At 37.0% G+C, this 15,286-nt stretch overlaps 1 protein-coding gene across 4 annotated transcripts in view; it reads right to left on the bottom strand.

Annotated features, from left to right (window-relative positions):
• LOC114173409 (DEAD/DEAH box RNA helicase family protein) overlaps positions 1-15,286 on the bottom strand; it is a 60,668-nt gene that overhangs the window by 29,719 nt on the left and 15,663 nt on the right. For all 4 annotated transcript variants that reach the window (XM_028057781.2, XM_085669812.1, XM_085669813.1 and 1 more), the window contains 2 exons: positions 14,103-14,192; positions 1,120-1,353 (listed from right to left, as the gene is read on the bottom strand). In XM_028057781.2, coding sequence (XP_027913582.1) covers positions 1,120-1,353; positions 14,103-14,192 — 324 coding nt within the window. The remainder of the gene's footprint in view (positions 1-1,119; positions 1,354-14,102; positions 14,193-15,286) is intronic.

The following is a 15,286-nucleotide window of genomic DNA, read 5'->3' as shown; positions in this document are numbered from 1 at the left end:
CTTCAATCTAGGAGCTCTGTGGGTGCTGTGCATGAAAAAAGAGAAAGAACGCCCTGGAGGGACAAGTTGAAATTCATGGAGGAAAGGAGATCTTATCAGTAAGATTTTCGGAACAAGAATCACAATTAATGAGGTAAGAATTGATGTTGGAAAAAATGTTGGGGACATGGGAAAGGGCTCTCATAAGAGGAAAAAAAAAACAGATGAGAACGAATCAACAAGTGAAACTGACATTAAGTGACCAGGAAATGATACAACTGCAGATTCAGATGGAAGTAAAAAATGGTGGAAACTTGACATTCAGAAAAAATGATACGGGAATAAATAAAAGATGTTCCTATACATATACAATCTAGATGTTCCTAATTATATAGGATCAACTTATTTCAATAATTATAACACTCTTCATATCTTGGTGTTCACAACAGTTTATATGCTGAGGTGATGGGTGTGATTCTGGTTATGTAAGTCACAGTTTATACTAATTTATGAATTGAGTTTTATTCAAGCTCGGTCCGGGTCCAATGCTTCTATTATTGCTTAGGATCTTCCTAATATATGACTGAATTGTTCTGTAAATAGTAATACCAAGTGCATTCATTTTTCGCATATGTTTAAAAAGGATAATCAATGTATTGATAAACTTGCTGAATTTGGCACTAGATCTAAAGATTATGTTTGATGGGATAATGTTCCTAACTTTATTTGTCCCAAATTGTTCAAGGATCGATTTGATTTACCATTTTATTGGGTTAGAGATTAGGTCAGGTTTGGATCCCCAGATACTTTATGTATTTTCTTCTTTTATGATATTTTGAGGTGTTACATATGATTGAAGTATTGATGTTGTTTTGGTGCCAACATAGTTCCGATGGCAAACAGCTTAGTGATACCTTAGCACTCTCATTCTATTAAAAAAAAGTTAGGGGAACACTATATTGTGTGAATTATTTTTTTAAATAAATCACATGCGTCATACTTAATACAATTAAAAGAAATACAAAACTGGTGACACGAAACAAAAACCTACTAAGAAAGACTATAATGTGGAGACCACATCTATCTCTAAAAAAATTAAAGGAGGCACTAAAGCCACAACAAGAGGACACAAATCCACACCTGAAGAAGCCGATTCATTGGAACTGGTCTTTTTAGATCCCAAATAATTTCGGAAACAGCATGTTGTTGACTGGTTGTAAGAGTATATGGAAGGACCTCAATAACCCTCTTGGTGAGAGAAGACCATTCCTCATTGCTCACAGCATTATTTTCTGGTCTTCTATACTTATCAAGCAATCCATCCTTTTCTATTTGTGTACCAAGACTTTCCAGCATTTGGAATAAGCGTCCTAACTAACAACCAACAGCAAAGATGTCGTTAATAAATGATTGAAGGATTTAAAAAGAATGATAAATTATTACAAGAAAACATGATAGCATGCAATAAACCACTTGTGATATGGTCAAACAACTACTTCATACACGGCATTCAAATAGGATTAATTCCCCTTGTGTAGAAAATACACATCCAGTCATGTATTTATAATCAAGAATCATCCAAGAAAATATGGGTTAAGCCTAAATATAAATAATATTGTAACTAACACAAGATATTGTAACTAACTAGATCTAATTACGAATATCTAACATTCGCCCTCGGGCTAGTACATATAAATCTTATGCACCAAGCATGTTACAAATATTATCAATTCTAGGTCCTAGTAATTATTTAGTAAAAATATTTGCTAATTGATCACTTGAGTTAACAAACTCAATTTGATGTCTCCAAATACAACCTTTGAATGATAGTCAACCTCAATGTGTTTGGTCATTTCATGAAAGACAGCATTGGACCTAATATGAATAGTGTGATTGACACATGTAAGTGTCATTTGAGTGACATCTCAATTGCAACTCTTTAAGTAATTGTTTTAGCCCATCAAGTACACAAGTGGTTGAGGCCATACCACTATATTCTGCTTCTACACTAGATCACCACAACATTCTCTTGCTGTGGTGTCTCTAACTACCCCGCGTTGCGATGAGAGAGAAGTCAACAGACCTTGGCGGCAGGAACTCGCAGCAACTCGCATGGCATCATCGTATCTAACGGAGGCATAGCCTCAAAGATAATCTTGTGCATATGAAAGACAGAAAACCCCTAGGATTTTTAGTGGGTTGGAATTGGGCTTGTTTTAACCTAAATTTTAGCCCCTTTGTTTAAAATATTTTAAAATCCAATAAGTAAATGGTAACTTCCACTAAAGTTACTAAAGTTACTGAAGTTACTGCATCCCAGAAAAAAAAGTGACTAAAGTTACTACTTCATCCCTAAAAAAATTACTCTAGAAACTGTCACTACATCCAAAAAATTAAAAAAAAAAAAAAAAGATAACTTTCAAAATGTTTATGAATCATACGATTCACGATACGAAACGATTCACGATACGATAAATCGGCTCTTCGATACACGATATGATTCACGATTCAACTACCATGGTGTAAAATACAAAGCACACAATATGTATTTATACTATTGAATGAAATCAATTACAATTGTAAAATAAGATGAAATAGGGTTTTGGGATTAATCTCCCTTGTGTAAACCCTACACAAAGGACAGTTTATTTATATTGATAATGGGCCAAATCCCAGAAATACATAATGGGCTGAGCCCAACTATTAAACACAATATTATATCATCTAACACTCCCCCTCAAGCTGGTGCATACAAATCGTATGTACCAAGCTTGTTACAAAGATAATCAATTCTAGGTCCTCGAAGAGACTTAGTGAAAATATCTGCTAATTGATCACTTGAATTGACAAACTCGGTCTTGATGTCCCCGGATAGGATTTTTTCTCGAATGAAGTGACAGTCAATTTCAATGTGTTTGGTCCTCTCATGAAAGACAGGATTAGAGCTAATATGAAGAGCAGCCTGATTGTCACATATGAGTGTCATTTGAGTGACATCTCCAAATTGCAATTCTTGAAGCAATTGCTTAAGCCAAACAAGTTCACATGTGGCTAAAGCCATAGCTCTATATTCTGCTTCTGCACTAGATCTTGCCACAACACTTTGTTTCTTGCTCTTCCAAGAGATCAAATTACAACCAATTGAGACACAATATCCGGAAGTAGATCTTCTGTCGGAAGGAGATCCTGCCCAGTCAGCATCTGAATAACATACAACTTTTGTATCAGAGTTGGAATCATATAGTAAACCTTTTCCAGGAGAGCTTTTGATATACTTTAATATGCGAATAACTGCATTCCAATGTTCTTCACATGGGGAATTAAGGAATTGACTCACCACGCTAACAGCAAAGGAAATATCAGGACGAGTAACAGTAAGATAATTCAACTTTCCAACTAACCGTCTGTACTGTTCAGGATCTGAGAAAGGCTCCCCCTGTTTAGGTAGAAGTTTAATATTAGGATCCATGGGTGTTTCTACTGCTTTAGAATTCATTAATCCAGTTTCCTCCAGAATATCCAATGCATATTTCCTCTGAGATATGACAATACCACTATTGGATTGTGCTACTTCAATACCCAAGAAATACCTGAGTTTTCCAAGATCTTTGGTCTGAAAATGACGACAAAGATGTTGCTTTAAGAGGGAGATGCCAAGGTTGTCGCTTCCTGTGAGAACAATGTCATCAACATACACTATTAAGTAGATACATCCAGCACTGGAGTGACGATAAAAAACTGAATGATCCACTTCACTGCGAGACATGCCAAATTGTTGAACAACACTACTGAATTTTCCAAACCAGGCCCGAGGAGACTGCTTTAGGCCATATAAAGATTTGTGAAGACGACAAACCAATCCAGAAGACTCCCCCTGAGCAACAAAACCCGGAGGTTTCTCCATATAAATTTCTTCATTCAAATCGCCATTGAGGAATGCATTTTTGACATCAAGTTGGTGAAGAGGCCATTGGCGAAGAGCAGCCATGGCAATGAATAAGCGAACAGATGCCATCTTGGCCACTGGAGAAAAAGTATCACCATAATCCAAACCAAAGATCTGTGTGTAACCTTTGGCAACAAGGCGAGCTTTGAGACGGTCAACAGTGCCATCAGGGCCAACTTTGATAGCATAGACCCACCTGCAACCAACAACAGATTTCCCGGATGGTAATTGAACAAGATCCCATGTTCCACTATGCCTGAGAGCACTCAATTCATCAAGCATGGCCTGACGCCAACCAGGGTGGGCTAATGCATCACCTAAAGATTTTGGAATTGACAAAGAGGAAATAGACGAAAGGCATGTATAGAAAGATGGAGAGATTCTATGATAACTCAAAGCAGCATAATGAGGAGAATGATTACGGGTAGAACGCATACCTTTACGAAGGGCAATGGGAAGATCAGACTCAGTTGTTGGAACCGGAGGAGACAAATAACTCGGCACTTGATGTGAGTCATGAGTTGGTGGTTGGCAACGATGTCTTCTGCTATAAACCTGAAGAGGTGGTCTATCCGCAATAGGTACACTCGGAGGTGGCTGAGGAGAATCCGAGGTGGCACTGGAAGTGGGCACACTAGGAGGATCACACACAACAGGGATATCTATAGTAGTAGATGGTGGCTCACAACGAGAAGAGGGGTGTGTGAAGTAAAAAGAAGACTCGTCAAAGGTGACATCAGCGGAGATAAAATGACGATTGAGGGAAGGAGAGAAACACTTATACCCTTTTTGTGAGCGGGGGAATCCTAAGAAGACACATTTGTGGGCTCTCGGAGACAACTTATCCAAGCCAGGACTAAAATCATGAACAAAACATGTGGACCCAAAGACTTTAAGAGGTAAAGGGTGAAGAGGGTCGTGAGGAAATAAAATAGAATGAGGAACTTGGTTATGCAAGACTGAAGAAGGCATGCGATTAATAAGATAACAAGCAGTAAGAACCGCATCACCCCAAAAATGTGAAGGAACTGCACCATGAATTAAAAGAGTGCGAGTTGTTTCAATAAGGTGCCTATTCTTGCGCTCAGCCACTCCATTTTGTTGGGGTGTATAAGCGCATGATGTTTGATGAAGAATGCCCTGAGAAGCCATAAAATGTTTGAAGGATTGAGAGAGATATTCACGACCATTATCACTCCGCAAATTTCGAATAGAAACCCCAAACTGTGTTTTAATTTCATGAAAGAATGATTGAAAAATAGAGAACAACTCAGAACGATTTTTCATTAAATATAACCAAGTACATCTTGAATAATCATCAATAAAAGTAACAAAATATTGAAAACCTAAAGTAGACTTAACACGACTAGGTCCCCAAATGTCCGAATGAACTAATGCAAAAGGGGACAAAGCTCGTTGTGAGACACTACAAGGAAACGAACTACGACTATGCTTTCCTAATTGACAAGACTCACACGACAAACTAGATAACTTGGACAAGCTGGGGACAAGTTGTTGCAGTTTGGCAAGGCTGGGATGACCAAATTGTGCATGAAGAAGGGATGGTGATTCCATAGCCGCGCCAACATGTGAAGGAGGACGAAGATGATACAGACCATGAGACTCACATCCGGTGCCAATCATGTGTCTCGAACTCCGGTCCTGTAAACAAACAGAATCTTTGGTAAAGGAAATAATACAATCAAGAGAACGAGTTAGTCGACTGACAGATAATAAATTGAATGGAGACCCAGGAACATAAAGAACATGATCAATGGATATGGATGGAAAAATATTAACAGTACCAACACCATGAGATGAGACTCTAGACCCATCAGCCATTGTAACTGAGGGTAAATGATCCGGACAAGACAAAGAAGAAAACAAAGATTTGTTACCAGTAATATGGTCTGTGGCGCCTGAGTCAAGAACCCAAGGACCAAGAGAATCAGAGTGAGTCAGGCCAACGAATGATGTACCTGTGCGTGCAACAGAGGCAGATGTAGTGGAACTAGAACTTTGACGTTCCTCATACCATTTGAGAAAGTCGTTGAAAATGGCAGGGTGCCCTGCGGTATCAGATGAAGCAGGATCCACAGTCGCTGATCGGGGAGGAGGATCAGAGTGAACTACTGCAGCAGACCGAGGAGGACGTCCATGTAGAGCATAACATTTGTCAATCTTGTGGCCTAATTTGCCACAATGGTCACACTTGGGTCGTCCCTTTCCCGGCTTGCGAGAACGATTGCGATCATCCCGCTGAGAGACCAAGACTGAGGAATCATCAGCACAAGTAGATGTATCAATGATTTGTTTTCTTGGCACACGTAAAAGGGCAGAACTAGTAGCAGTGAAGTTGGGCACAACAGGAGACCCCAAAATCTGGTCGCGAACATGGGAATATTCATCAGAAAGACCATGTAATGCCAATAACATAAAGAACTTTGACCGTTGCTCAAGTTCTTCAGCTGGAGTGGAGGCCGGAGGCAATAACTCATTAAACTCATGCAGAAGGGCATGAATTTTGCCCAAATATTCAGCCATGGGTCCAGGACTCTGCGGAGCAACAACTTTGAAAAGATCCTGACAAACACCATAAAGACGTTGAGTGTCATTGGTGTATAACAACTTGGCCTGTGCCCAAACGTCTGAACATGTTTCATATGAACGAAACATTTGTTTCAGCGAAGAGTTAATGGTGGACTTAATGACGATGCATAATTGGGCATCAATTTTCGTCCAGCGGGAAACTTCATCTGCAGCAACTGTAGTTACACTCTGGGTGAGATGATCTTCATATCCTTGACTCTTGAGCCAAAGTTTGATATCGGATGCCCATGTCGCGTAATTTGTGCCATCCAACTTGTCAATGGATAAATGCACATTGACGTAGTTGGTATAAACAGAGGGTTCAGACAGCGGAGTGCTTGAAGATGACACACTCGAATTGGCAGCGGAAGAAGCCATAGAGGGAGAAACCCTAAAAATTCAAGGTGCTCCGATTGAAACAACAACCACAGATTCAGAAAGAGCTCAAGAAGGCGATTCAGGCGAAGTTGATCGGCGCAGAAAACGACCGGCGACGCGCCGTCACGCGCGGCGGAGAGGTGGCGGCTGCCGGAGCTTGCGGCGGCGCGTGGAGGCGCGTGAGAGCTCCGATGGCGGCGATCTCTGCGGCGTTGGAGTCGCCTGGCCGAGACGAACAAAACCGTCTGGTCGTCGGTCGAAACTGAAGCTCCGGCGACGGCGGCGACGGCGGCGGCGGCGGCGGCGACGGTGACGACGACAGAAGCGGCGGCAATGAGCGGCGGCGGGACGGTGGCTGTAGTAAACTAACCTAAGCTCTAGATACCATGTAAAATAAGATGAAATAGGGTTTTGGGATTAATCTCCCTTGTGTAAACCCTACACAAAGGACAGTTTATTTATATTGATAATGGGCCAAATCCCAGAAATACATAATGGGCTGAGCCCAACTATTAAACACAATATTATATCATCTAACAACAATAAAGGCACATAATAATATGGAATCAATCATCCTAATTTACGAGATTATGTAATGGTTGATTTCATAGAAATCTGTAACCGCTGATTATATTCTAACAATTGTAAATCCTTTGTCCTCCACACTTCCTTTTTGATGATGATTGTGCCTTTGGAGTAACCAATCAAGCCTATGTCAGTAAATTTGCTCTTCCTATTATTTTTACTGAGTTTTTCCCTCACTATTGTATTGGTTGGTAACTCTCAAGCAACCAATGAAGTCCTTCTTTAGGTCATTATTGGACATGACGGTCTATACTCCTTCCCAAATCTCAAGATTCAAGATTATTCATCTCAAACTACGTCAAAGATTCCTCAATTTTAATCTACTACTTTCGATATAGTTGTTAATGAGATAACGTTTGTCCAAATGCTAATGTGTTGAAAATTGTAATGACTCATTGTATCTCACCAATAAAACTATCTATTTTTGCTCATCTTGTTTTGTTGGAAAATCTCACCAACTACATTCCTCTCCTAAAAATGTGTATAATTCACCTTGAGTTGATACTTAGTGATCTTTGGAGTCCTTTACATTCTTTACATTCAATTCAAGTCCTTTACATTCCTTCTTGCCATTAATGGGATTACACAGACTTATTTTTCTTCGTACCACCAAAATGGTGTTATTGAAAGAAAACACATACACATACACATAACTCAGTTTGGGTCAACCATAGTGCAAAATGCTTCTAGTCATTTAAAGTTTCGGGACTCCGGCTTTCAAACTGTTGTCTACTTAATAAATACATTGCCCACTGCATCATTACATTTTTATGTTGCTTACAATGTCTTGTATAAACAATCTCCTAATCACAATATTTTGGAGGTGCATGGGTGTGCTTGCTTTCCATTTCTTACACCATATAACAATCAAATTAGATTTCCGCTCACAAGAATGTTTTCGTAAAGTTTAGTTGCATTGTCAAATTCGGGACACATTTACACATCTAAAGATGTTCCCTTTAATGAGATAATGTTTGTCTATTTTTATTTTTCTCCTCCCTTTGTTACTTCTATTCCTAAAGTACTCACTATTTCAGTCTTACTCCTAATTTCTTCCCTCTAACTAAATCATTATCTATTCCCCACAGTCTACCCATACTGACAATATATCTCTCACTCAGTTATCAACTTCCTCTACTACTGCTACCGTACCTACTGAATTTGAGTCTATGCCTAGCCCTCTTAATCATTCTATGCAAACAAAATCTAAATCGTATATTCATAAACCTGGAATTCATCCTTCGTTGTTTCTGACCAATATTGAACCTTGTAGCATTACAAGGGCTATGAAAAATCCAAATTGGGTTTCTGCTATGAAATAGGAATATGATGCTCTTATTCATAACAACAATTGGGGCCTTGTTTCTTTACCTCCTAACAGGAAAGGAGTTAGTTGTAAATGGGTTTTTTGAGTGAAAGAAAATGCGAATGGAACTGTAAACAAATATAAAGCCATTTTAGTTGCCTAGGGATTCAATCATGTTCATGGGTTTGATTTTAATGAAACTTTTTCTCCTATCATCAAACCTATTACCATCAGAATTATTCCTATCGTTGCTTTAACCAATGGATGGGATTTGTTTCATTTGGATGTCAATAATGCCTTTCTCAATGCCACTCTTGGAAAAGTGTATATGGTCTAACCTCCTCGATTTGAGGTTTCAAATAAAATCATGATCTCCAGACTTAATAGAGCCATCTATGGCCTCAAATAAGCTCCTAGATAATGCTTTGACAAACGCAATACAACTCTTTTGCAGTTTTGTTTTTGTTCCAACAAGTGTTATCCTTCTCTATGTATCTATTGGCATAACTCTCAAAATGTCAACATATTGGTATATGTTGATGATATCAACATAACTAGTATATTTGTCTCTCTTACTGAGTACCTCACTCACAAATTGCTCTCCAATTATTCTCTTGAGAAGCTGGGTAAACTGGACTATTTTTTGGGAATAGAAATCAACTATAGTTCAAACAAGACTGTTGTGATGACTCAGTAAATATATTATAGATCTTTTGCACAAAAGTAAGATGACTGAAGCTAAACTTATATCATCCTATGGCCTCTTCCTACACATTATCTAAAACAAGATTCGATATATTTTCTAGTCCCACTCTGTATAGATCAATTGTTGGAGCCTTGCCATATGCTAATTGTTGAATATAGAGAAAATAGGATTTAAGACTAATCTCCCTTGTGTAGAAAATACACATAGGGGTTGTATTTATAATAAAGAAAATATGGGCTAAGCCCAAAATACATATGAAGACTAATAATAGTAGAAAAGAAAAAAAGATATTAATGATATCTTTACACTCTCCCTCAAGCCGGTGCGTACAAATCATATGTACCAAGCTTGTTACAAATATAACCAATTCTCGGTCCTCATAAAAACTTAGTGAAAATATCTGCTAACTGATCACTTAAGTTAACAAACTCAATCTTGATGTCTCCAGACATAATCTTTTCTCCAATGAAATGACAGTCAATCTCAATGTGTTTAGTCCTCTCATGAAAGACGGGATTAGAACTAATATGAAGAGAAGCTTGATTGTCACATAACACTCCAAACTGTAACTCTTTGAGCAACTGCTTAAGCCAAACAAGTTCACAAGTAGCGGAAGCCATGGCTTTATATTCTGCTTCTGCACTAGACCTTGCCACAATACTTTGTTTCTTGCTTTTCCCAGAGATCAAGTTACCTCCAATGGAGACACAATATCTGGACGTAGACCTTCTATCAGAAAGAGATCCTGCCTAATTAACATTTGAATGACAAACAACTCTTGTATGGTTATTAGAACCATATAACAACCCTTTTCCAAGAGACTCTTTAATGTACTTCAGAATACGAATGACTGCATTCCAATGATCTTCGCACGGAGAGTAAAAAGTTGGCTTACCACACTGACTGAAAAGGAAATGTCAGGACGAGTAACTGTAAGATAATTCAATTTCCAAATTAATCTTCTATATTGTTCGGGATCTGACATAGGCATCCCCTAATTTGATAGAAGTTTAGTATTAGGATCCATTGGTGTGTCAATAGATTTTGAATTCATCAACCCAATTTCTTCCAAAATATTCAGTGCATACTTTCTTTGAGAAATAATAATACCATCTTTATCAGACTATGCCACCTCAATATCCAAGATATATCTGAGTTTTTCAAGATCTTTGGTCTGAAAATGTCTATTCAAAGATGTTGTTTCATCTGAGAGATGTCATGGTTATCACTGCCGGTAAGAACAATGTCATCAACATACACCATCAAGTAGACACATCCAGTACTTGAGTGACTATAAAAAACTGAATAATCTCCCTCACACCGAGTCATACCAAATTATTGAACAACAATGCTGAATTTTCCAAACCAGGCCCTTGGAAACTGTTTTAAGCCATATAAAGATTTGCGAAGACGAATGTCATCAACATAACAAGGTAAATGCACTTGCCAGAAGAGGAATGGAAGTACAAGACAGAGTGATTAGCCTCACACCTAGTCATGCCAAACTGAATTAAGACAGAACTGAAAGGACCAAACCAAGCCCGAGGAGATTGCTTAAAACCATAGAGACACCATTGAAGCTTACAAACAAGACGAGAATCACTAGGAGCAAGAAAACCAGGGGGTTGTGCCATATAAACTTCTTGCAATTCACCATGTAGGAATGCATTTTTAATATCTAGCTGATGAAAAGGCCAATGATGAATAGCAGCCATAGCCAGAAAGAGACGAACAAAAATTGATTTAGCCGCAGGAGAAAAGGTGTCCCTATAATCTAGACAAAATGAGAAAAAATCAAAAGTTTATTAAATGCGGTTTATTTTACAACAAGTCAATACAATTTTCAACCTCTTAGCATCTGAATGACTCAATCCAAGATTAGTAGAATACTGCAGTAGTTGATGCTTTGTAGTATCATATAGGACAAGATATTTGTTAGGTTGATAGTATGAAACAACACGATAAAAGAAAATATTAGCCATGTCCATATTGAGACAAATCTTACATTGCAAGTTAGCAAACCGACCACCACGACTACTGTTGAGAAGAAAGAAAATAGGGTTTGAGATTAATCTCCCTTGTGTATAAACCACACATAGGGTAATCTATTTATAATAGAGCGAAGTACAATTAAAAAGAGTAACTGAAAATAAATAAAGTAAATAGAAGATGTTTGATATTGCGATTAACAATATCTAACAATATCTTAATAATATCAAACAATATCTAACAACTACGAACAACTTGCTCAGAAATAATTGTTTCAATCTTGAGAGCTTGAAGCGTGAAGATTTATATATGATTGCGCGTAGTTTACTAAAGGAAGGAAAATTTTGAAATCGATTACTGCGGGATTCATTGGTAAGAAGAGCTTCAACTGCCATTATTAGAGGTGAATTTATTCCTAACTCAACTTCACAAAACCGGCTTGTAAGATAAGGATTACACCTCACTTATATATTATAATCTAGCCTTATCCATAGTCTATGTGGAATCTCCAACACACCACTTTCATTGAGAGGAATGAACATCTAGAGTGTGGGATTAAATATTTATGGGTGGTCTAAGACATAATTGCCCCAAAGAACTTGTCTAGGATAGACTTTAAATGGCTATGATACCTTATCCAAATTTTTATCAGAGAAAACAAACAAAAGAGATTTGATTACTATTTCACTGAATCAGAAAGAACAATCAAGTTGAGCATATATAAACTCTAAAGAGATTACAGCAATTACACACTAATTACCACAGAAAAAAAAAAAAAAAAAAAAAAACTAGCATTTAGCTGAATAACATAATGTTTACATTTATGTCTCCAATACTTATATACTATAATTTGGACTACATCTTAAGCCGATGTGCAATCTTTGACCAACATGAATTGAAGAGTTATTAAAGGGGAGAGGTGGATAGATCCACTTCTAACTATAGCATACAGAGCTCCATCAACAATTCTTATTTCTTGTATTCTTTGTAGGAGGGACTATAGGGAGGTAGGTAAACAATTTTGAATAATTTGTCATGTGGTTAGTTGCTCCTGAGTCCATAATCCAATGGGTTTGAGTGGTTTTTGGTGGAAGGAGTGGTAAAAAGATAAATACCTATCTGGGTAAGGAGATAAAAGAGTTGATTGTCATTATTTGAGAACATAGAATGTATAAGTGCTCTAGTTATTTCTTTGGAATGGAATGGCGACTCTTGAATCTCCTCAACAATGATTTGGAAAGCATGACCACCTTTGAAAACCACGACCAACTATGTGGAAGATCCTGCCTGAACATTTCGTAAAACCTCCTAATTTTCTGGATGACTTTACGAAAGCACTAGTCATTGTGATATTCAACATGGTTGAAGAGGTCAAAGCCATAGCTCTATACCATGTAGAATTAGAGAATATTTTTATTCTTCTCAATTATCCAGAACCATCAAACATATGTAATTAAAATCATGGTTATCAAACTAGCGAGTTAACTCGTTAACTCATCCGAGTTTACTTTTCCACTCACCCTGGGCAAATTGACTCAGAAGAAAACTCGTTTTTGGAACAAACTCGGTAGATTCGCTTCTAACTTGAACTCAGTTCAACTCGCGAGTTTGCAACCGAGTTGGTGAGTCAAGAGTGTTTTTCCTTTAAACCCAAAACGAATCCGTTTTTACTCGTGTTAGGGTTCATGTTCATATTCTCCATGGTCGCAAGTTGCTGGTCCCCGTTGCCTTGTCTTTGGTGGTCACTATCGCAATTGTGTTCGTGGGTGGTCACCTTCGTGTGCTCCCATTTGTCATGACCTTCGTTGCCATGGGTTGCGAACTTCTTGCTCCTGTTGCGACACTGGTGAGAGTGGGAGTGATAAAAGATAATGTTTCAGTTAGGGTAGGGTTTCAATTGGGCCTTTTGGGCCTCAAATCTTTAGCTCTAAAAGTTCGGTCACTTTTTGTTATATAAGTTTAGTGACTTCTGTATTATATCAAATATTGAATATTAAATATCATATTTATAATTAAATAAATTTATTATTAAAAAATATTTGGAAAAATATAAATAGTATTTGAAAATATATAATTTGATAAACTAATAATAATAATATTTTATAAAAAGTTATTTATAATATCATATAATAATAAATTATTATATTATTTATAAATACTTTAATATAAATTTTTATCCAAAGTAAACTCTTACGAGTTTACAATCCGAGTTTACTAGGGTCTCACAAGTTTACATGGATTCTCGAGTTTAATAATCTTGATTAAAATATTAAATCTGCTAAATATGTGGAAATAAACTAAAAAGCATATCTCCTAAAACTTAGGTGAATAGAAAAAATAAATGCACATAATTCTGAATTTATCTGAATTGACTCATTCAGATTTGTTGCTCTTAAATAGGATCCAGGAATCTGCATATTCATCAATAAAAAAAAAAATATAATGAATCTGGACAAATTCTTCTACCAGGTTCCAAACAGCACACATACAATTTTGTAACTTTTCATCAAATGTTTGCCGATAATAATGTTTAAGAGTGTTAGAAAATGCATTGCTAGTATTTCTCACAACGGTAAAATTTTAGAGTTGTTAAAATAAAATCTGAAATAAAGCAATGACCTCACCTGCAGGTAAAAAAACGCATCAAATATGAGTCTCTTGCGGGCCAAATCAGCTTCACTTATGTCCTTGGGTTTGTGGATTCCAAAATAAGCCTACATGGTTATCATTTAAAAATTTTAACTTTCAGTAAAAATATGCAGGCACAGGTGGGATAAAGTTTCAGAAAAATAGGAACGGAAGAGCATTTGATTTCTTAGGAAAAGTGACCATCCATGTTGGGCATTCCTTGATGTCATCCAACCAAATTCACAACACAGCATAAACCACAAACTAGTAGACAGTTTAACAGTTATTAGAGAATTTTCATAGATTCACAAGTGCAGTTTACACTGATTGATATAAAAGACTCAAGGCATTACTAACAATGTTAATCAGGGCCCTTGTGGAAGTTAGAAGCCCTTCCTAGGTTCAAACAACCATGCCTAATTCCAGAGTCCTAGGATGAGTATCATGGATTTTCAAACATCATAATTAAAACTAAATTATGACATAATAAATACACACAACCGCCAAGTCCATGCCACCCTATTTCCTTTATTTGTGCAGTTCTACTCCTAAAATCAAATTTGCAGCCCAAAATATGTAGAACACTTCCCCTAAATAAATGCACACATGAGACAAGGGAACTATCAGAAACAGAGAAACACTCAAAGAAAAAAGACAAATATATAAAAGATTTATGGTTTGAGGTTTAGGTTTTATAGAGCACATAACTGGCCACTGCAAGTTTATTTACAAGAGTAGTTGTTCGTCTTTCCTTAATTCTTCAACCCTCTCTCTCTATAATTATAACTAAGCCAAATACTCACTAAATTTCAAATTCCTCTAACACCACCACACTTTTTCAATTCAACAGCAAGCAGTAGGAAAAATGTTTATTGCAGACAGATTCGTATACCCTTTTGGGAAGTTGTTTCATCTGTTTTATATGGGTTTGGTCTAGTCCCCCCATACTTTTTATTTCTTCATTTTTCGTTGTGTAATAAATTTTCATGTGATGGCAAATGATAGATGTCCTTTAAAGTGTCAACATAACTGAAATGTCAAAATACATAGTAATAACTAACACAAGTTTTATAAAAAAAATTAAAAAAATAAAAATCTATATTGTGATGTACTTGACAATACCTATATGGCAGGTAGGAAAATAATTTTGTAAATAGAATAAAGAATTCTTGAAGTTAGA

This window comes from Vigna unguiculata, chromosome 2, assembly GCF_037176805.1.
Source record: "Vigna unguiculata cultivar grain cowpea cultivar isolate G323 ecotype 2 chromosome 2, ASM3717680v1, whole genome shotgun sequence".
In the NCBI taxonomy this organism is placed as follows: domain Eukaryota; kingdom Viridiplantae; phylum Streptophyta; class Magnoliopsida; order Fabales; family Fabaceae; genus Vigna; species Vigna unguiculata.
This window is presented reverse-complemented; position numbering and strand designations above follow the sequence as displayed.